General features: G+C 41.0%; 1 protein-coding gene across 8 annotated transcripts in view; it reads right to left on the bottom strand.

The window, feature by feature from the left end:
• P4HA1 (prolyl 4-hydroxylase subunit alpha 1) overlaps positions 1-23,398 on the bottom strand; it is a 38,051-nt gene that overhangs the window by 13,155 nt on the left and 1,498 nt on the right. For 2 of the 8 annotated variants that reach the window (XM_030029630.2, XM_030029627.2), the window contains exons 2-9: positions 17,206-17,322; positions 16,209-16,305; positions 13,521-13,672; positions 10,911-11,048; positions 8,447-8,686; positions 7,048-7,238; positions 6,332-6,508; positions 3,564-3,634 (exon numbers count right to left, since the gene is read on the bottom strand). In XM_030029630.2, the coding sequence (XP_029885490.1) occupies positions 3,564-3,634; positions 6,332-6,508; positions 7,048-7,238; positions 8,447-8,686; positions 10,911-11,048; positions 13,521-13,672; positions 16,209-16,305; positions 17,206-17,293 (1,154 nt within the window). In that variant the 5' untranslated portion in view covers positions 17,294-17,322. Of the gene's footprint in view, positions 1-2,383; positions 2,455-3,563; positions 3,635-6,331; positions 6,509-7,047; positions 7,239-8,446; positions 8,687-10,910; positions 11,049-13,520; positions 13,673-16,208; positions 16,306-17,205; positions 17,325-23,398 lie in introns of those variants that run through there. The other 6 variants (XM_030029626.2, XM_030029629.2, XM_041127437.1 and 3 more) reach the window with 3 other exon arrangements.

Genomic DNA, 23,398 nt, shown 5'->3' with positions numbered 1-23,398 from the left:
TACAAGCTCCGACTGGCTGCTGGGAGGAGGGAGGAAAAAAAGCAGCTTCTTTAAAAGCAGTGTCAGAGTGGCTGAGTTTATTCTGGTACCGCACACAGCCCGGCTTGATGGTGCTCCTCGTACTGCTGGCAAGGTGCCCCCTTTTATACAGCCTGCCACGTACTGCACAGCGAACAGTAGTCCTCTCAATGAGGGGAATGCTGTAATTTAGAAGTGCATTTGCTAGGAAAGAATGTTTGAAGGGGGAAAGCAGTCATCTATTGAAAAAATAAAGCAAGCATTTTTTGGTTTTCAGGAGCAATGATTCATCTGGAATCCAAACCAGCTCAAACAGCTCTAACAGAAAGATGTTTCTACCAGTGGTTCTGCGAGAGTTCAGTGTTCCAACATTAATAACATGATCCTTCTAAAAGCAGTCTGGCTTGGGCTCTGGGTTTTTTGGGGGTGGCTTTTACCTCCTCCTATAGCATGAAGTGTCAGGCTAAACAATGTGCACACGGAGGAATGCAAAGGCAAGAGGAAGTATGAGAAGGGAAGTCCCCTCCACCCTCAAGTCTGTTCCTACCCTCAAAAAATTGTCCGTGCTAACTTCGCAATGTGCTGTCCACCCATGTACTTGTGTGTTTCTTTGCAGTTCTAATTCCAGCTTCCAGGAGACATGGAATTAAAAATCTTAGCTCGGTAAATTCTGATTGAATTCTGTGAGTTCCTTAGCCGTGTTGGAAGGAAGTCCCAGCATGCCACCTTTTTGAGCTCCAAACCTTAAACATTTAAGGGTCTTATTCACCAGGTACTAGACAGGAGGCTCTGTTCTGGGCTCGCAGCACACTGCACCAGGGAGGCAGTGGCACTTCACAGACAATGGCTGCCCTTATACTTTATCACAGAGTCCCTAGGCAAGGTATAGCACGCGGCTAATTCCAGATTAAAGCCCTAGGAGAAACAGTTATTTTGTCATGTCACAAAGCCAGTGAAGAGGTGATGGCAAACTGGATCTGGCTGCACCATCAGCTGCACACATTGACGAGGGAATCAGCTTTTAATGAAGGGGTGTATTCTCTAGTACTATTTTTTCTGACCATGGCATCTGCAATAGTCTCAAGGCATAACACTTCCCACTAATGAAATATCAAAACTCTAAATAAAGAGTTCTTTTAGTAAGGCTCATCTACTTAAATACGGGCCAATTATGCATCTCAATTTCAATTAGCGATCTGGTCACCTTCTCTAATTCTTATTATTAGCACACCAAGTTTGACAGAAACCATGAGGGTATGTTCAAATGGATTAACAAGTTTCTTCAGTAAATACCCCAGAGTGGTCTGTGCCACAGAGGACAAATCCCAAGACTGAATAAACGCTTTCTGTAAAACACGCAGTCACAGATAACCGAGGTAGGTAAGACATGGACAGACCTTAAAATTAAAAACAAAAAATAAAAATTAAATGCAGCAACGCATGTTAAACAGGAAGACCTATGTTCCTAAAGTCATTCTGGAGGGGGACTGGGGAAGTACTTTTAAGGACCAAACATGTCAGAGCTCACCAGACAACTTCCAGAGGACTCCCACTACCTGCATGCGCTCTGATGAGTAAGTAGACCTGCATGCTGCTGAAGGTGCAAGCCAGTTGTCAATGTATAAACGTTTTCAACTTGCCACTACTTGTAACAAGCGTGGCTTTAAGGATCAGACTTCAGCTACAATGATTTTCTAGTTTCCGTGAGAGTTATAATCATTCCTGAATCAATCAACTTGTGATCCAGTATTCTGAAGCACTTTATCTTTTTAAAGAAATTCATAGCTAAATAAAAACCCTTGAGCTACTAGCCATTCTAATTTCAGGTTTTTTGTTCAAAGAAGCTGAAAGAACACTAGTTTTCTATTAGAGCAGCAACTACGTTCAATCCCTTAAACAAGGAAATTCTTTTAAATTATCAACTGGCATTAATTAGCACTATTCCCATGAATTACAGCAGCTCATCAGTGCCTAGTTTTAAGCAGCAAGTATCCACACCGAAGTTTAGTGGTAGAGTTGAGCTACACAGGCAGCCTTTCCCACCGCTTGTTAGCATAAGCAGAACGCCGCGCTGCGCTACCATTTTAGTACATTAGTTGCGCTAGACGAGCCATGCTAAGCAAAAGAGGGCACTTGCATCTTTGGCTACCACTAACATTTAGAACTATTCTCTATTTCAGCAAACCCCTTGCTTTGTTATATGACAGCTCAGTTTGCTTTAGGCCATTCTCTTTCTTCTAAAGAGAGGCTAGGAATATAAAGGTTACACAAAGTCCTTGTTTGCCCCATGTTTAGAGATGAAGCAGTACAGTCCCAGAACAGACTTCCTCGGACTGGGTATACCTCTGGAAGATGGTCCCCTTACCTCTTAGAGACTCTGTAATGTGCTGTGGTCAGTTTCCCCGTCTCAGGGTCATGAACAGTAGCACGGCTCAGCTACAAAAAGAGAAAGGACAAGGGCTTACCCACCTCGTAGGCTGCTTTTTTGCCAAGCCACAGGTGTTTGAAAGGGTTCCGATTGGTCTGGATGGTATGCAATGCTCTTAAATTAGCAATATTAGAAGGGCAACAGAAGCTGTAGCTGCCATGTCCAAATCAAAACAAATTGGTTGGAAAAATTTGGTTAGATTGTCCTTTCACTTTTTTCCTCCTTTTTTTTCTTTTTTTCCTTTTTTTTGTTTGTTTTAAACTAGAGACTTTCTGCAAGTAATTTATGATGCTGAGTTTCACAGACAATTCCTCATCATCCAGAAGTTTAACTCCTTTCAGAATTTTGGCTTAACACAATGCATGGCCAATCTTTAATCACCGCTACCAAAACCGGGGGTGGGGGCGAGCAGGGGACACATCGTTTGTTTTAGAGCCAGCCAATTTTGGAAAACAGTGGCTAAATTCAAGACTTGCAGTACTTAGTAGACAAGCTGGAAAGAACCAGGAGCCCAGTGAAAATGAGCTTGTGTTCTGCCAGATTTGTGTCAGCAGGAGGTAAAAGAGCCCAGACAGGAGTAGGGGATTATCTCAGACGATGGAGCACTGCGTTACTAATGAACGTGGGCTTTGCATGCCACGCACAGTACCGACCTGAAGCATCTCTTACACATGTAAAGGCACTTCAGGTGGTCTGCTAGATTTTACAGGGACAGGGAGAACAATTTTTGGTTGGTGAGAAGAGCAAGGGGAAGGGAATATTAAAAAACAACAACAAAAAAGAGAAATCTAGATTCTACTGAAGCTTTTGTAGCATCACATATTTTTTACACTGATTGTAGAGACCTGCTTCTTGTACAGATCGTCATTTGAGAACACACACTGAGAAAGTGACCAAAACCAGAAAAAGGAGAAATCAAAACACGCCCCCAGAACTTCTAGCTGAAGGAAGAGACTGAGAAACTCAGCAGTAACAGCCTGTTACAGATCTGCATGTAATAAAGCGGTGGACTACAAAGCCAAAGTTGTCTTTTTAGACCACCTCTTTTTTTCCCCATAATGAGCAGTATCTACACACTCATTACAGGCCCAAAACATCTGGCATAGAGCTCTCTTACCTTTTGCTAATTCTGTAATGTGCCGTCTCCAAGGCTCCTGTTATGGGGTTTGAAATGGTGGCTCGCCTCAGCTGTGAAGCGAACCATCAGAATAGTTGCATTACAAAGCACATACTGCATCACAGCAATCCGACCATTCAGAAGCCTAAGGGGAAATGTCACGCAAGCCGCACGCAAGCCACCCAGTCACCTTTTGTGGTGGTTTTTCTTTTACAGAGGGGGTGGAAATTCATAAAGCGGTGATGGGGAAGGAGGAAGAGTCTCCAATTTTACTAGAAGAGAGTTTTTTTAGCGGTTTTTGGTTTGTTTTTTTAACCAGAGCGTTAGAGAAGATCAAGTTTTCCAGGAAGTAACGTTTCCATTTCTGTAGCAAGAAGAAGTTGTCTGAATAAAGTAAACTAGAAACTTTCATTTCCTTCATATTGCAACAACTGCTGGAAACAGTACAATATTATGGCATGTGTACAAACAGTCCTTTGTTAGCACTCTGTCCTGCACATGTAAGATGAGTTTTACGGTTAAACTGAATCCAGGCAATGTGATCTTGTATAAGCGAAAGACAAATAAAACCCTACATTTTTGATTCTTTCTATACCAAAAGCAGCACCGAACTCCTTTAACACTGACTGGTAAAACAATAATTGCTCAGTCCACAGACACATTTACATCATACTCCTAAGTTACACAGAGTAAGAACTCTTGGTTCAAGGCCTTCCTTTCCCTCTATTACACTCCACTGACGCCATCCCATCTATGTTAATACTCCGATTCTGAGCCTTATGTGCACCCTTTAACCCTGTTCATTTGCTATCGAACACTCCATTGTTCATAACTGCAAAGGTTGAGTTGCAGAGCCCAAATTTTGGAAGAGGCACAAAATGGCATACCAAGTCCCAAACAATTAGAGGAAGTATTTTTCTGTTGTTAAAATAAACTTAGTAAATCAAGGCCTCTCCGTGCCTACTAACAAGGAAAGCTACTGGGAACCCTTAATACGCTGCCTCTCCTCCTCTCATCCCATACAGACACATGGAAGAATCAAGGCACAAACTGCAACTCCAGCGAGACTCCCCAAGCTGAATAATGTGGCTTCATCCTGCCAGCTTATGCCACCAGCACAGCAGAAGGCTAGGCACAGATCAGACAGCGCTGTCTTCCGAGAGGCAGCAACAGCAACATCCCAAGCATCACGAAGAAGGAGATGACCTTTCAGTCTCAAAAACCACAATTCTCTGGCTACGCTCGTTACTGAGCCCTGCAAGGCCTCGGCCATAGGAAATATGTGGAACACTAACTGCATACCAATGCTTCTACATTAATGAACTATGAATCTCCAAGTTTTTACCACGAGCCAAACATTTGATAGGAAAACAGTTATCTCAGCAAGTTCGGAAGTGAAAATCACCACGTTCACAGGTTTTTATTTTCAGTGCTGAGACTTATTTCTGCTCCATAAAGAAGTGATTCAGTCATATTCCACAGACAGTAATTGCCAGAGCTTTTGCAGCAGCAAAGCGGCTTAATCACCCACAAACAGCCAGGACTCTGATCTTCAGACCTGCGGCAAGGCTGCCTGACAGGAGAGCAGGAAGAGATGTTTTACAGGTAGGTAAGCAAAGAGAATTGCTAGTACTTCTTGCTTACAGTTCAGAATGTTACCTCAGCAATACAACGCATCAACCTTCAGGAAGCTTTAAAACCACCACCAGGCTACCTAGTACTCAGCGCAGCGGCCAAGGACAGCCTCATCCTCGATGTGCCCACGTATAACCCACAGACAGTTTACTTTGCAGCAGGCCAAGCTAACAGTTTGTCCTATACTTAATGCACTTCTCCTCCTAACCTCCATTTGCTCAACTCTCTCTGGACAAAAAGCCATTTAGGCTAAAAACAAAGAAAAAAAGCAGGAAAATTATATTGCTACAAGTTTAAATCTTATTTTAGAAGTAACCGGTAACTGATGGAAAACCAAATCAATGTAACTACATCTTGAGATGCAGAGTCACGCCCACTGGATACTGAAGGCAACTCCATCTGTTTGCTGTTTGTCTTGGGCACTCCTGTTTACTCTGACAGTTGAGCTGCCCTCGATTATTCTGCGTTCAGAAACAAAAACCTCAGGATCCAGTTTCTGAAATAGGATTTGATGAGCGGAGCAGTGTGAACAAGGAGCTAAGTACCACTGGTTAAGTACTGCCCTCTTAAAGCTCCTTCACCTGCAGGCAACTTCAAAGCCTGGGAGACAGACATCAGTTTTATACTGAATGGAAACTACAACATTCATTCTTGTCTATACAATAATGTGGCATTCCAGGACCAGAGGAATGGCTGCCTTTCCCTAGACGGCACTCTTCTCCATGTCATAACTTTGGCAAATACAGACTTAAAAAAGAAAAAACAAAAACCAGAAAACCAAACAAAACCAGATGACAGGTATAATTCAAGGCAACCCAGCTGCAGTATGGTTGATTCCTGTTGTAGAACATTCTCCTCCTTATCCAAAACAGCGTGCACTGAAATTGTGTCTGCCGGAAGAGTCTGACAATCCTGCACTGCTGTTACCTGGCTCTCTTAATTACACAGAATTTCCAGCTTCCCCACTGTCTCCTTCAAAGAGCGTCACCAAGAGCTACAAGGTGAGAAAAGCAACGTGTGAGCACGCTGCACACGCACCTGCGTTCAAAAGGAGACAGAATCACACACACTCACACAAAAAACTACCCACGAAATTTAAGATTCCAAAAGGCAAAGAAGCACAAGGCATTTACCCTCGGCTTTGCTAGTTCTTTCACAGTTTCGATCTCTTCATCAGAGATGATGTCAAGGAAGCGAACAATTCGCGGTTTGTCCCACTCATCTTCCTGTTTGACAGGGCCCAGAATGTATCTAGGATTCCTGTTTCCATCATAGTAGCGGCAGAAGAGTCTTTTTTGTCTCCGAGGAGTCTGAAAACAAGGTGGAGCAAGAGATAATCAGAGAACTTGCATAGGATGTTAATATCACTAAGAAACAGAAGACGTCCTGAGAACAAGAGACGGGAACAATTCACTTCCCCTACCCTAATGTTATTTTAGAAGTTAAAGAGATGCTTTAAGTTTGAGAAATTAGTACTTTCAGCACGTTAATGTTACTCTGTAATACTGCAACAAGCAGTCCTTTACACAGTCCTATTAAAAATAATTTTATCACTAAAAAAATCACCCTTGTTCAATTCCCTTTGTAAAACTAGACTTCCAGCATCCTTATTCAATTAATTACAATTACATAGTGCATCCAAGTTAGTCAGCAGTGCCTGTGGCAGTATTACTTTTTGTCTACTGGACAGAACGAAAGGGTGAAGGAATCCAACACACACTAATCCTCAGTTCTACACACTCAGCCAACTGCTCTAACGACTTCCTTGCTTCCACACCACATACAAATTCTTGACATTGTTTTGTTACAGTTGGTTTCATACATTTGAAAACAGTCTACTCCACTTTACCATTTTGAGACCCTCCCCACGGCACAGCATTTCGTACTTCCTTCTCTCGGGCAGGTAATCCTTTTTCTTAACCTCAGTCTCCTTCTCCATCTGGTCTTCTGAATCTGTACTGGACTTATTTGCTTCTTTTTCTTTAGCCATGATGTATTCAAAATATTTCATGTTCCCATTTGCTCTTTGATGTTCAGGATCTATTGACAAAGAAACAGACAAGTTATCACCAGTAAGCTGCCAACTTGTGAAGAAGTATCCAGAAAAAGCTATTTACAAAAAGAAAAAGAAAACAGATGCACAATACTGCTTCTCAAATAGAAAATCAGAAACATCTACCCTGGATTGAGAGCTTTCACAGGACAGCTAGAACTCCAAGCTAAGCTGGAAGCGATGCTAGCCTGTGGCATGCGCATATCCTTACTTGTCTGCAGGAAAACACACAATGAGCTTTCAGGGCTAAGCTCAACCCATTCACAGTTAAGAAATTCATTAGTGTGAGGCCTGGATCCTCAGTAGGCACAGGAGTCCAAGCGCTAGGAAAAAGGGTTTGGCCATTCCAGCCAATCTCACCAGAGAGGGATAGACAAGGAAACGGGTCAGGGAGAGAGCTGGGACAGCATGACAGGCTTCAAACCTAAAAACTTCCCTGATGGGAATTAAGATTTCCGGTGACAAAGCTTTTAACAATCACTAAACTTAAAGAATTTGCCTCAGTTCATTAATAAACAGTTCTCACTAGCCTTTGTTATATTAGGTTTAGTTCTGAACTTCCCCTGGCATCCTTTACACAGTCAATCAGTGGAATATTTACAGAAGCATAAACACTTTTCATATTTCATAAACCAGGCAGAATCTTAGCTCGCTGTATTGCATTCTGTATTTCTTATTTTTTCCAAGTTTTTCATCACAAGTATGCTTAATGTGCATTTAAGTAATGTGCAGAGATTTTGGTATCACCAGTTGAGTTTCATTAATTTTGTTCTTGCCTGTACCTAAGGGGAAGTAATCTCAACACAGGAAAGTAAGATTCAGTAAGAGAACCAAATTTCAGGCAGTAATAACTAAGACAGGTAAGTGGTTAAAAGCCAACAGTGACAGGAGGCAGAAAATACTTCAACAGAAAGGAGCGATCCTTAACGAAGACACTTTCTGACATGGTAGTTGAGACTGTAATTGTCCATCTAAAAATACAGTAGCAAAATACGATTTATGGTAGTACAAGTCTTATTTTACTGAAAACTACACATCAAGATGTTAATGGTAGCATCAGTAATAATCCATTTTAAAAATCCATATACAAGTCCAAACACAGGCAAGACCATGCTCCTCAGTACAAATCCATAGCCAGCACCTGGTTGAACATGGACTTAGATCGTGGTGAGCTGCGGATCTCTCTTTCACCTACCCAGTTCCAGAAGGCGTTTGGTGAGCATCATGGCTTTGCCCAGATCCCCCTGCTGATACACGGCGTAACTCAGGTAGTCCAGAATGTAGACTTTATCTGCAGAAGACACTTCTCCCTCATCCAACTGTTTCAGAGCTTGTTCCATCCAGAGCTCGGTGTGGTAGTAGTCAGCTTCAGTGTAGGCAATCTTTCCCAGCTCAAAGCAATCTTCAGCTGTTAAAAAGGATTTGTGCTTCACACCTGTATTTAAACCAAAACAAACCAAAGAGAATTTACACAGAATTCCAGACTAGTCTTCAGAGTAACATGCAGTTATTTCTTATTCTTCAGAGCACAGTTTCTTTCTGTTCTTCAACATCTCCCTTCTGTGGTGGCTATTTGTTGAAGACTCAGTTTAAGTACCTAAAGCCTGTAAATCCTTGGCAGAACATGTAAGCTATTAGATGCAGTTTTCCATCGCCAGAATACCAGCAACTAGCTAAATGTCTTTACCATTAGTGGAAAATCAAATCAAATCAAACAAAACAAACCTTGCTGCTTCAAAACCCCAAACACTTTGAGCAAGAGCAATAGTAAGCCAAATACGAAGTTTTGGAAATCTGTTTTCAAAGACATTGCATTATCGCTTTCAAAACGTTACTGAAGCACATCTCGTTAGTGACAACTTAGTGGGGGAGGAAAAAGAAAACATGTAAATGCCCAGCTGCTCAAGATTTTTGAAGTCAGCCTTTTTTAGAAACATTCGAAGAGACCTCTGAAAGATTAAAGCACTAGTAAGCAAATTACAGATTCCTATTTTTGCCACTGTAAATTAAGGCCCAATGAAAAACCAAATTTAATCTTGTAAAAAGGAAACAGGACCTGCCAGTTTTACAGCTAAAATTACATTCCTGATTACATCTTAATACATCCTGAATTTCTAATAGCAGCTCCTACAGCTGCATTCAAACAAGGGAATTCTTCTGTTGAAGACCTGCCTTAAGAGATTAAATAGCTGAAGTGACAGGCCATGAAATGCAGTATCCCACAGGCCAACTTTGTTTCTGCTCACTAATTAAACACCTTGTGGTCCATCCTGTGATGGCCAGTGATTTCAGTTTTCTGAGCCAGAAGCTGCAAACTCTAAAATAACACAAAGATTAGGGAATCGGGTGTGGTGGCGGCAGAGTGCTCTCAGGCAGAGATATCCCCTGGAATGAGTAACAGGTTGCAGGGCCATAGCCTGGTCCATTCTGAAGCAACATAACATCCACACATGAAAAGGCAACTCAAAAGGGTGCTTAAGACAGCAATCATCAAATAGAGTTGGTTGATAGTTAATATAAAGAAACAGCACAGCCTGTAATGGAGGAAAGAGAATTAATAAACGATACAACAGAATTTAAGATTCTGATCAAAACTTGGTGACCTGGCCAAACAGAAATTCCCTGGGAAGGAAGACAAGGAGCACAAACAAGTGACAACATGGGATGTTCCTCTCCAGAGCTCTGAAGAGACCAACCTATTCTCTTCTATACTCTAGAGCTTTCAAGTTCTGCAATTACACTTCATTACACACAGTCTGGACAGCTTATTGCTTCAAAAGAAGCAGTAAACTACAGTCCATCCGAAGCACTTCGTCTTGTATTTTTGTGCTGTTTTAAGAAAACAATAACAAACTGCTTACTGTATTAGAATGAATCTGTAGGTCTTTGAGACAGCCTTGAACTAAACCCAAAAGCAAGGTTATACATCATAACATATAAAGCCAATTACCCTTAATTTTATTAGGCATCTGACCACAATGAGCGCTTGCAAAAACACAGATGGATTGTACAGAGTTGATTTTTTGCCAGTTGGCACAGTACTATTTTCAAACAGAGGAAACAAGGAAAACTCAGCAGAGAAGAGTCTTCTAACAAGTGTGACTTCTCCTGCACATAAACCTATTAAAGACTACCTCAGGTAACGCCACATAAGCTCAAGTCTGTGTATGTGCTCTGTCTTTTGTTTTTCAGTTTATACACTCCATGAAGTTTAAGCTCAAAGAAACTTCAGTCACTCTCAACCTGAAAGGTCCATCTTATCCATGAGAGGGAAACGGAAAATAAATGATAGAACTGTTTTGTTAAAAAGCATTCATTGTGCGAAATTTTCAAATTCTAGCACGAGCAGAAAATAAGCATATGAGTAGAGCAAGGAGAATGACAGGACAAAGGAGAGTCTCAATTCAGAAAGAAACTTGTGTTCTGTGCAGTGCACTGGCAGAAGAAAGCCCACCAGGCAGGGAAGCCAAGTGGATGTAGCTTCCAACAGGACCACCACAGCAACAGACCCAACAGCATGCCAGAGTGGGTCAATGTTTTCCTATTGTTACCTTCACACTACATAGTTAAACAAGATAGAACAGAGTCAAATGCTTTGTAATCAGGACATTTAGTAAAAGTTCACAGTGCCTTCTGAAAATAACGTTGATGACTCTTACCTGGAAGATTCCCTCTTGAGAGGGTGTCTGTGTCCAAATTATACGTGTCTTGAAGCCGCAAGAGGGCTTTTGCTGCACCAGTCTGATCTTCGTCATTTGGGAAAAACTGCCGCTGGATAGTCATGTTGGAGATAAAGCCTGGGAAAGACAGGGAAACGCTTGGCCTCCTTTGTCCCAGGAATTCTATAAACTCTATGCATGAAATGACTCCCTACTCCAGGGAAAGCTAACATTTCAGGAAAGGCCATTAATAAGTCAGGAAGAGCTATTAGCCCTGCAGAGCACCAACAAACACCATAGGTTTGTTTCTACAGGACAGGAGTACCCCTGTGGTTTCACGCAGAAACTATTTTTGTCTTAACAGGTTAAAAAAAAAAGTTACATACAACACAAAGACAACAACATACAACACATACAACAACCACCCCTACATGGAGAACATTACAGATAATATATTGGTAGTTTTGCAACTATTCCACTCAATCTGCCTTTCAAAAGGCTTTTCATTTAGTAACATGGAATTTACAAATAATTTAGAAGAGGAAAAAACCAAACAGTGCTAAGAATAGCAGTGTAAAGATTAAGGCTGGTCAATAAAAAGACAAAAACCAAAAATGCTGATGCCTAACTCCAAACAGCTTTTGACAAGACTTCAGGCAACTAAGCAGCCACTGCGAACCTAAATGCTTTCTGCAGACTTGGGCATTAACGTATTTACATAGAAGCTTGAAAAACACACAAAGTTAAAAAGGTTTCTCAAGATCCATCTTCACACAAAACTGAACTCAAGGCACGTGTTGAAAAGGTAGCATTTCTTTTTTTTTCTCTTTTTTTGTGAAAAGAAAGCAAAGGAACAATCAAAAAGAAAAACTTGGGGGCTTTTTAAAGAAGCACCAGGGTGATGTTTACAGAACAGAAGACAAGCAGGTTCTAAGAAGTATAAAAACGTCCTCTCTGGGAACTGTTCCCCGGTCATTAGAGTCACATGTAATCATCTCCCCTGTTATGAAAAGTTCCTACTCCTCTCTGGTGAACGCGCACACAACCACTGCTATTGCTGTTACTTGAAGGGCCCTCCAGTAGAGCTAGTGCATTCTCCTCTCTTCAGTGGGAGATCTGACACTATTTTTCTCCTTCTGCTTCTGCACAGTGAAGAGGATGGCAAGCTGTTCGCACTGATGAGAGAAACAGGACTCCAGAAAGCCAGGAGGGCAGCACCAGCATCCTGGTACACACAGTCACCAAAAGGAACAGCATCAACGAAGTCCACCTTAAGGACCTCAGTTTGAACAAAATGACAGCCACTCTGACATTTTCAGAAAAGTAACTTTTCTGCTCAACAAACTCTTTTGTCCCAAGATCCAGAAGCACAACAAGCTTTACCGTGCTGAGGATAGCGCCAATAGGATGTTTGTTAAGTTCATCTAACATGTACCAGTAGAAAACTAAGCAGCATAACCAAAACCCAGACAAAGCATAGTATGCAACACTCAGCTGCAAAACCATGCAAAAAATAATGAACTGGCCGAATCTGTGGGTTTTGCCACACTCTAGTAGTCCTTTTTAACTATTCAAACCTGATAACTCTATTAGTTTATGGAAAGGTGTTCCTGCTTTGAAAAAATAACATATCCTTTCACTCCCATGCATCCTTTCTTTTACTCCACTATGCTTCCCTCAATAATTTCCTTTCTCCTGACAATTTTCTTAAAACAAAACAGTCCACTTTTTTTTTTTTTTTTCTTTTTTTTTCTCATTCAGAAGAAGGACTTGAGGCACTGGTCCAGATTTCTGGCTGGCAGGTGCAGAGCCTTTTCAGCTGGCATATTTAGTCCCTCGTAGCAGCAACAGGGAAGCTGAATGCGCTGAATCCTTATCACAGACTAACCCTGGGTCTTTTTTGAAAGCTCCACTTTTTTACCATTTCTTACTACAAACCTACACCTGGTATTAGTTAATTGTTGAGACAAATTCTCACAGGTCAAATATAGTCCCAGCTTCTTTGTTGCTAAGTGTCTTTCACAGTCAACTTTTTAATGCCCTCTTCCCTACCAAAGAGCTTCTACTCTTACTGAAGAAAAGAGGCAGCAAAATGTTTATGCTAATTCAGATCAGTTCCACAAATGCTCAGTCCCTGCCAACATTCAGGTTTCAAACCATCACACCTTAAAAACCCTGGGCATATCAGCAGCAACAGCACTTGACCATACACAGACAGCGCCACATGTCTTGTATTCAGAAGAGTTTCGTTCCCTTTTTTCTGTTCAATGGAGTCATCACACTTAGAGATGAAATTTCCTAATATACTAGTTTGCTAGAAGTGGGAGAGTACATGAAGCGAGCCCCGATCCCTTGCAAAATTTAAAGCATCCAAGGAGATTATTCAGTTTAAACATCACAGTTTTCTGAAATTTTTGTAAAGCTCAAATGATAGCACACCAACAGCAAAATGGCAGGCCTTCCAGGGTTAATTTTTATGAAGGCACCTCAAGAGCAGACTTACAAATCTAATCAAACCATGACATGTGAAAGACATAGTAATGCAATGTAAAGACAGACAAGTAAATGCAATTATAATGGGATCCTTGTTCTTATTATAGGCACACTTACCATCTGACATGTCCTTCAGAACCAGGCTCTCCAGCTCACCCCACTCTGTGTTAAGCCGTTTCATCAACTTGAATGCATTTACAGGATGTCCCAAAAACCCCTCTGGGTCTTTTGTAGCAGTATCTGTCAGCTGATCCAATTTCTCTGCCCATCTATAGTGAAAATATACATTCATTAAAGTCTCTTGTAAAAGTCTGCCAACACACTGTAAAACTGATTTCAAGCTACTCAACAGTCTTCACTAATACAAAACCCAACACAAATTGCAAACTTTTATATTACCTACATATAAAGCTCTCCTGGAAAGAACAAAAGGGCCTTTTTTTTTTTTTTTTTTTTAAATCTTCCTCAGCTGCAGCCTACATCTCATGTTGCTCTTGTGGTCTTTGTTGGAATGCTGCTGAACGAACTCCTTCCTACAAATACCAAATGCAGTATGCCAGCAGTTCCATTATGAGTTTTCATGCAGGCCTAATCAAAAACAAAGCTTCACCCATGTTTGATCTTTTATTTTTAAATGCTTTTTTCTAAAGTTTACAAAAAGGTAGTCCAATGCTTGCCTCAAATTATTTTACTGTTAGACACACACTCTTAAATCTATGATAAGCCCCTTGCCTCCCACCACAAAACTGCCTTCCATATTGTAAGCTTGTATTGAGAAACATGTAGTTCTCATGCTCCCAAATGAGGAGCCCAGTTCAACTTTCTGGTGCTCCAGTTCTGCCTCCACAGACCTCTCTAACACTGTCAGCAACACAAGCCATTCACAACTCCAATGCACTCTGAAACAAGCACACCTTTCAACAACTACTGCTGTTCATGTGTGGTTTTAATGGAAACATCCAGGGAGTCTGCTCCAGTCTTAAGTCAGGAAGCACATCAGTCATGCTATAAGCACCAGCACTGTGTTACTGCACGTCTGCAAAACAACCAAACTTCCCCTCTCTATCCAAAACAGTGGAGATCTAGAACATGAAGATGTGTAACAACGCCCTGAAAACAGGATAAATTAACATTTAAAAAGCCACACCCCACAGAGAATACCAAACATCAAACCAATATAAAATAAATACAAAATCTATAGCCTGGAGGGAAGTCCGTACACAAGCCAGCATTCAGCTTGTTCCAGAATTCAGTATACCTGAATTAAATTTGCCTGCTTTACCTGAGACAGGTAGAGGTTTACAACTGTTAAATGTGCCACTGTTTGCATTCACTCTTCCCACATTGTCTTTAGTTGCTTTCCTATGCTCTGACAGCCCCTGTCTGGGTTCTTGCCAGCAGCCACGTGAGTGAAGGGGTTCCCTCCAAAACAGAGCACTCAAAGCGCTTCCACGGACTCCACCTTCTAGCAAGCTGAAGACTGAAGAAACCCATTTCCACAAATTGTGCATTCACGTTGCACACTGTCAGATCCACTGTATATCTCCCACTGCATGACTATCAAACCTAACGAGCAGCTGAAAGTCACTGCAACCATGAGCCACAACTGCAAGGCCCATATTTCTTTCAAGTAGTTTCTGTTTCATAAAAGCCTCCACCCACAACCCACCCACAAGGCATGAGCCATCCTCCGCATTTCAGTGAATTACCAATTTTCACTGAGTTTAAGTCAACACAAGTTATCAATAGCCTTCAGCCAAAGTACAGAGCCCAACAAACTCAAACGATGCTGGCATTTTTTCCAGGTTCTTCCATCTCTCTGTGGCAGTTATTTTAACTTGTCTAACCTGACAGCGAGCACCTCTAATATAATAAAAACAGAGCTGCAATGCTTATATGATAAGCTGTATTCACATGCTTTTGGATATCCAGTCAGCACGCTCCCATCTTAATTTGTAGCTGTAAAGAATATACTTACAACATTCCAAACCTGTCAGCAATTCCAACTCTGTATTTTAAGTGATAAAAATAAACACAGTCCGACCGAAGTCCTGGATGGTAGAATGTAATACACAACAGCTAAAATAAAATTCATGCATCTCTCTAAAACTGTTTAAACATCCTCATGACAGATTTATACACATATTTGAAAGCCAGGAAATCATCCTGTTCAGTGACACAAAATTTTTATTTCTAACTGTGACAGAGTCTGACATATTGGGCTCTGGTCCTCACAACTATAGAGCCGAGCAACACAGTAATGGCAATGATCAGGTCTCTTGTTATTTTTAAAAGCAGTAAAGAAGATTTGTTTTGCTTTATTTCACTTTTAAATCTAAACATAGCATGTAGAAAGAGACTCTGCTCTTGTAACGGGTTATTACTATTAATTGATTAGCCACTCACGTGCAATATGGCCACATGAACACTTTTTAGCACTTTTACATCTAGCATATCATTGCACTCCTTGTAACGCTCATTTGGAGACTTCTTGGGTTTTAGTTTCCACTAAGCAAACTGTCATTCAAAGAACTACATCCCCTTGGGAATTACGAGCAAGCAGGAGTCCCAAAGGGAAGGTAAGGTACAGAAAGCGCGTTGATTAGATTTTGTCGTTAGAAAGCTGCATAAAACAAAGCAATGGCTCAGAGATAATAACTTGGGACAAAAACCCAGCAAAAACTGCAGGTTTAAGCCTTGCCTCAGAGGAAAAATTCCACAAATTTAATCAGCCTTGGGAAGCACTTTTTACATAAGGGTGGACTCAAATTATTAACTATTGGCATTATGAAACAAGCTGCTTACTTTTTGATCTGTTCCAGCTTGCTTTCTTCTGCCTTGATGTAATCTTTCAGTGACACCACCAGATCTTTTTCGGTATTAATTAAGTCTGTCATATGACCTAGAAAACAAATGGAGAAACAAAAAACCTGAGAATTAGAGGCATTCTTCCTCTCTTCTACTTTCTTCCCCTCTTCAACTCTTTCTTCCCCAAAGTCCTTCTGCATTTGCTTAAACAATCCTGAAGAAGAATTTAGGTAAGGCTTCTTGCCTCTTGCCTTTTATTTTTTTGAAGGAGAAAATCTCATGTTGGACCAAGCTTGTTGCCATGGAAATTAACGTAATATCACATATTTATTATTAGAACTAATTTAGGATTCATTTGGAAAAAGGAAGTAGCTCACAAGAGAGTAATCTTTCATCCAAGCATACATAATGTAGAGCAAATAAAGACAAAGCTACAGAAACATAAAGCCTTCATGTTTGATATACAATACTAATCCAGTGTTTTATTTTTAAGATTACTTGCATGACTTCAATAGGTCCCAACAGACTCTGTTATTAATTAATAATTGCTTCATTTCCTGCAAAGAGGTAGCTGAACTGGTTCATCACAAAGTGATACAGTCCACATCTTCAGCTGTGTCACAGGCCATCAGAACCCAGGAGAGAGTACACTGACATACTGGTATCATTATGTATCCTTAACAGCTGTTTCACTTGCTTCTACATATGTGCAACAGTCCACACCAAAATTTTCTTTAAAATACAATACCTATAAGAATACATGATGAATACAAAGCCTAGCCTGGGTCATTAGACTAACTGGACTGACTTAACTCAAAGCATGTTTCTCCCAAAAGAAGTAAGTCAATAAGGTCATAAGAACTAGTAAATGGATTTAGTTCTGTACCAACAATTAAAGCCTTGGATGCCATTAACACATCATTGCAGAATCAGGTTTGAGAGCCGTCAAGACATTCTTTTGGCTATGCAGCATATACACCAAAGCATGTCTCACCAATGGAAGTGAAGAAGTCCGTATGGGCGTAAGAAAAAGGCAGCAGAAGGCCAAGGGCTACGGTATACCAAATCTTGTTGAATGCCATAGTTCAATAGCTGTCACCTCACCACGTACCTAGGAAAGAAACATAAAGTAGGTAAAAAATCCCTACTCACCAGACAGTTGAATCTACCTTCAAAACAGACAGCTTATTCTCTTGGGGCTGCCACTACTTCTTGAGGTAGCAGAATCTTGATAAGCTTGAGCAGCTCTCACAGAGGACTGATGCCCTTCTGCAGACTTTCTTACACTTTTGTCTTGTGTGGTAAAAGAAAAAAGAATAGCTTGGAGACAGGGTCTTCACAAGCACTCTTCGTCTTTTTGACACCTAAGACACACTGCAGATAGAGCTGCTTCACAAAAAGCACCAAAATCCCCAAGATCAAACACTGAAAAAACCCATAACACCAAGTTAAAATACATATTATCAAGTTCATCCACCCAACAAAAAAAAAAAAAGGTGTCCCTTGATCAGTCAGAAAGATGCCAGTGGAACAGGTCTAAATGCAAACCCTACACAACCAGTCCACCGAGTAAGTTACTTGCATGCTCCTGCTCTTCAACTGCCACCATCATGAAGCCAGCCTCCATACCTGATACAAAAGGCTTTTCTGTCAGCTGGTTCATAGTTAGTCCCTTGGATAAGTCCATAGCAGGCTCACAGGCAGTGCTTTCTCCCACAAACAGCTGCCAAGCTCTCAGGCTTTCAAGATCCTGAACCCTTTTAAGAGACTAGGATTTCCTTGCTACTGCATACTTTAAAAGTAATTATGCTGTCTTGGAATTCACAAGATTTACTTTTTTCCAAACACAAAAGCTTAAACTCTCATGTATTGCATCTGCTCAGAAAAATTGAAAACAACCACATGTACTAACAGAAACTGTTTTACAAGTCTTCTAACGGTAAGACAACTAATGAAGAAAAACAAAAAGAAAAGGGAAAAAAAAAAATCACAAAGCAAGTCCACCTACAAAGTGGCTCGGCCTATTTAGCAAAGAAAGCAATATGCTTTTGATTGAGTTGACAGTACTGGTAGTGAACAACATAAAATCAGGTGTGCCATTTGCACAAGGAAGGTGTAAACAAAATCAGGGAAGTGCAAAAGTCACACCCAAAGAAAAATTATCCCATCCACAAGTGAAGGTATTAACAGGAAAACGCTCCCTTGACTCCAGAGGTCAGGATCTCTTCTCATGTTGCACCTGAAGGGTCAGGAAGCAGTTCCCTCCTTTCTGTTCCACCTCTAGCACTACAGAAAGCAGTACTTGGGGTTAGATTTACTGGCTCTGTGAACCGCCTCTTGGACAGGGCAAGCACAGTTTCACTGCCACCAACAGGAACAGGAAACTCGTACAAGCCTAGAAAAACAGCACAATCTCCAACTCTTGTAAATCATCTGAAATCTGCACAACCACAACTGAAGGGCTGAAACTTTCTGACACGTTCACCAGCAGAAAGTAAGTTGTAAAGTAAAAATTTGGAGAGGGAAGCCTGGAGTCCTGCTTTTTCCCCAGTCGAGTCAGGCGCCTCAGCCTCACCAATGCTCTAAACCAGCCCTGCTATCCACAGCAGCATTCCTCACCTCCTCCTTGCTTGCTCGTCCCCTCCTCAGGCAGCCAGGCAACAAGCCGAATCAGCCTATTTCAAACACAACTAATTAAAAAAATTCCCCCCCAAAACTCACTTCACCCTAAGTTCAATTCTGATACAGTTCACTATATAGCCATGCAATATCCATGCCAGTAGAAGAGGGAAATTTGGAAGCAGGAACTGGCACCCAAAGACGGCAAAGGAAAGCAAATTATTGTTCCTGGTAGGAGCACAGGTTTAATCCATTTGTGAAACTCCAGCCCTAAACACAATGAACAAATATACAACCCTGCAGCAAGCCTGTAACACTTACCTAGTTTGCAGCATAAACCAGGGATCCTGGTAAGATCCATACAACCACACCTAACTCTTCTGTAACTAATATCGGCCTCATTAAACAAGAACTCCAATTGAGTAATTGCTGTAAATTAATGGGTCACATCTGGAATCAAGTTTTCTGGCTGGCAAATTTCCTTTCACCCTTTATTTAAAAGAACCTGTATCCATATGCGCAAGATGCTGATGGGTACCTGCGCTGTTATTAAAAACGCTGCTGAATTCGTATTTTGTTCTGCAAAAAGCCAAGTGCCTCCTGCTCATTCAGCACTCAGGCTAATACATCTGTGAATCAATTACAAAGCACGAACAGTTCTACTATAGGATAAATATTTGCCAACATTATCAGGACTCAGAATTCATCGAGCTATTTGTTTACTGCACCCAGTAAAACCCAAGGAAAGCTTCAGAAAGTTTACTTTTTACTAGTAATCACTATGAAACTTTTCTAAAACACAAACAAAACAAAAAAAACACCAAAAAAGTGATGAAAACTATGTCTCCTCTCCACCTACGGCTCTTGGTGGACAGTATTCCATCTCACACGATAGAAGGATGCCTTAAAGCCTGCTTGAGTAGCATGTTTTGGACAGTTTTTCCTCTTCTCTACCTGCGCTTACAGCCTGCTCCAATACTGGGCTGACTCCGAATGCAGTTGCAACCCTACTCCCTCCTCACACCTTCACAGGCATACAGCAGAATGAGTGAGCAGTAATGGTCACAAATGGCAACAAGGGAAATTCTAAGCAGGTACAAAGAAAAAGTTTCTCACAGTGACAGCAGATAGGCACTAGAAGAGGTTGCCCAGAGAAACTGGATTTCCTATTCTTGGAAGAATTTCAAAACTAAATGGGACAAGCCCGCGTGCAGCCTAACCTAACCTCCAAGCTCAGCCAGCTTCAAAGAGGAGGTTAGGCTAGATGACGTCCAGAGGTCACTTCCAACTTCATTTTTCTTTCCTTTTGCAGTCTCCAGATTTTCTGTCATTTGCAAGGACTCAGACTCCTGTAATAGCTTTCAGCCACCCAAGATTACTTCCCTCCCAGACGGAATTCAGAGAGCTGGAAACAGAGCCCAAGGCAGCGGCCAGCCAAGCTTTCACTGCCCTAACAGCAGTTGCTAAGTAGCACGGCTTTCAAAACTACTGCAGAAGGATCAGCTACAGGTTCCCAAATCAAAGAAAATAAAGCTCACTTAAGATAGATGCTGGAAATCTCTTAGACACACAAGCTGCCAAATAAGTAGGCTTAATTTCTTCCTGTCAGTGACATGAAGTAAAACAAGATGAAAATCCTCTCTACATTACTCCTGTCAGTCTGACTCTCCTCCTCAGCCGTGTCCCTCAGGCAAACACAAAGATGGCAGTTGAACATCTCAGAGAGGAGGGAATCCACTACCTACACACAGAAGTGGGAGTCCAGCTGACAGCTTTAACACTGGAGCTTCCCGACTTCCCATAAGAAGTACATTTGCTAAGCTTTGAAACAGTAAAACATGGTAGAGCAGAAAAAAAATGAATGGGAAAAAATAGCAAAGAAGAAACATGTAGATGCAAGTAAAACAAAGCAGCAATTAGACAAATGATACTGCCAAGCGCAGCACAGGATTCCCCAAACAGTAGGGATAGACAACAACTGCCACTTCAAATGATGAAACTCAGAGGCGGATTTTTTTTGAGGACTTTTAAAGAGTTCAGCTCTGCTCTACAAGTAGAAACAACGTGCAAGAGTCATAGGAGAGCAGACGTACATGTAGCATCCACGCAAGCAGAAGGAAAAGTGAAGTTAAGACAAACTACAGAGAGTGATAGAACCTCACAACAATCAAGGTCACGCTAATTGGTGACGGAAGACTGAAGCATTTAACTGAAGATGCTTATTATACAAGCCTCCTCACTGCCGCTTCCAAGCTCCCAGGTGCTTACCAGGATCCAGAAAACAAGATAGAAAATGGAAACTGAGGGGGTACTTCAACATGGAATTATTCTGGAATAGCTTTAACATAATTCCAAAACAGTTTCTTTATTTAGGTAAGAAATAAGTGACCTACTTAAAATTAAGTCTGCTGCAAAGCCAGGAGTCAAAACTGTATCACCAAGATCCTCAACTTTTGATTTAAATACTGGTCCACTCTCATGACCCTTACCGTATCCCACTGTATGCAAAAAAAAAAAAAAAAAAAAATATATATATCAGTTAAACTGAGCTGAGTTTAGGGAGCAGGGGAAGAGGACAGCACCAGAAATGCTAGCTGCTCACTGCACTAAACCTCTCCTGTCTCAAGGACAACTTACATTATAGTCTCGTGACACAACGGGACTGAAAATACTACTCAAAAGGGAAGAACTTTCCCAGAGTAAGTACTAAGTACCAAGAACATCTAGGTGTCATCATTGCTTAACAGTTTCACAGGACAGAATCATTAGAATCCAGTTCCCTGAGTTCTCTAGTACTTTATATTTAAAGGCTGTTTTAAAATTAAGATCTAAGCAGGGAGAGAAGAACCATTTTCTAGAATTGCTGCTAACAAAAGAACATGGCATGTTTTAGGCTTCTTTTTAATGACAAAGTTGTAATATAAGAAATCTTGTATATATAAAATATAATAATCTAGTAAGAGATGAGGATCAGTTTTAAAGTCAAGTGGGTGACGTGTTTTAAGTATCATTTATTGCCAACTTGAAGATAACATTCATGAGTCTGACTATAGAGCAGGCGTGTCTGTACACAGATTTGTGCCCAAGGAACTGAAGCCAGTTTTATCTTGGTTTCTTCCAGACTAAGACTGAATGGACACAGCCCTTTCAGAGCCCACTTGTTTTAACTTTCTAAGCCAAGACAAAGAACACTGGCGATGGAGCGGAGCACTTATCTTATTAGACACAACAAGCAGGAGGCTATCGTTCTATTTATCCTTCTGCTCAAGGATTAGCAGAATATCTATAGAGATATACAGAATGTTTTCAGATATTAAGAGCAATTATAAAGAAACCAGGACAATCCCAATGATCACCCGCTGAAAAATAGTAACAGATCAGAGCTCTTTTAGGCTGAAGCTGTAGTCCGGCAGGTGGTTCTGCAGTAGCAGAAAGCCTGCTCCTCTCAAGGGGAACAGCAAGTCGTTCTGAAGTTATTGCAAGATCGCTGCTAGAAACACACAGCTCAAGTGACAGCAAAGATACTGTTTCAGCACAGACTTTATTTAGGAATAAATATTTTATTTAGGATATTTATTAGGAATAAATATTTATTTATTTATTTAGGAATAAATATTTTATTTATTCCTCAGTTAAACAGACACAATTTATCAAGTAAGGTTTTTTCAACAAATATATTCTTTGGGACCACTTTAAAAAAAAAGTTTCCTTATCTATACCAACCTCAACGTGGAGGCAGAGTTTTCCTCCCATAAACCTCTATCCTCACTTCTTCCACAGTGTTATTCGTTATCTGTCATTTATGTTTTTCAAACTGTACTGGGTATTTTCTAATCTATGTGCACGCCTCAAAATCATAGCTTTAAATGCCAGCTTTTAAAACCATTCATTATGCAAAAATTTGTAAATCGCTGCAGGTCAGAGAGCTGCTCTCTCTTCTGGCTCAATGCGTAGCTCTAATGCACACACTAACCCTGTTGTTCAACCAAAGTTTCTGCAGCAGCTCCTGTCTCCACACTACCACCTCAGCTCTGCCAGTAGATGACCCGTTATGTGTAGGGCTACACAGTGAATCAACAAAGGGAACTAATCCACATCAGCTATTTTCTGCTTGGAGGTGAGGTAGTGATTTTCCCCCCATAGACTCACTTCTGATTTGGTTTATCAGATGTACCACCCCGTGTGAACAGCACAGATCAGGAACTGCTTAGAACAGCACTGCCACTGGACAGCAGTTCATGAAACAGTGCTGCTTCTTCAGCTTCTATGTGAACTAACAGCTAGAAGAGATGTGCCTAACTATGCCACAATCAGTGCTTAAATGGCAGAATTAACACTCTTAGCATAGCAAGACTTAGGCACATTCCTGCTACTTTCAGTCCCAGGAGGAAGAAGGAAAAAAAAAAAAAAAAAAAAAAAAGAGGAAGAAAAAAAAGCAGTACTGGTTCTGTCAGCACATAATTAAGAAGCAGCACAGAGTACCCTAGGTCAAATCAAGTGCTTTGCAGTATGGTTCAAGACATTCAAATGTATCCAGCAATGATCCAAAAGTAGTAACGGGTGCAGAA

This window comes from Aquila chrysaetos, chromosome 11, assembly GCF_900496995.4.
Source record: "Aquila chrysaetos chrysaetos chromosome 11, bAquChr1.4, whole genome shotgun sequence".
In the NCBI taxonomy this organism is placed as follows: domain Eukaryota; kingdom Metazoa; phylum Chordata; class Aves; order Accipitriformes; family Accipitridae; genus Aquila; species Aquila chrysaetos.
This window is presented reverse-complemented; position numbering and strand designations above follow the sequence as displayed.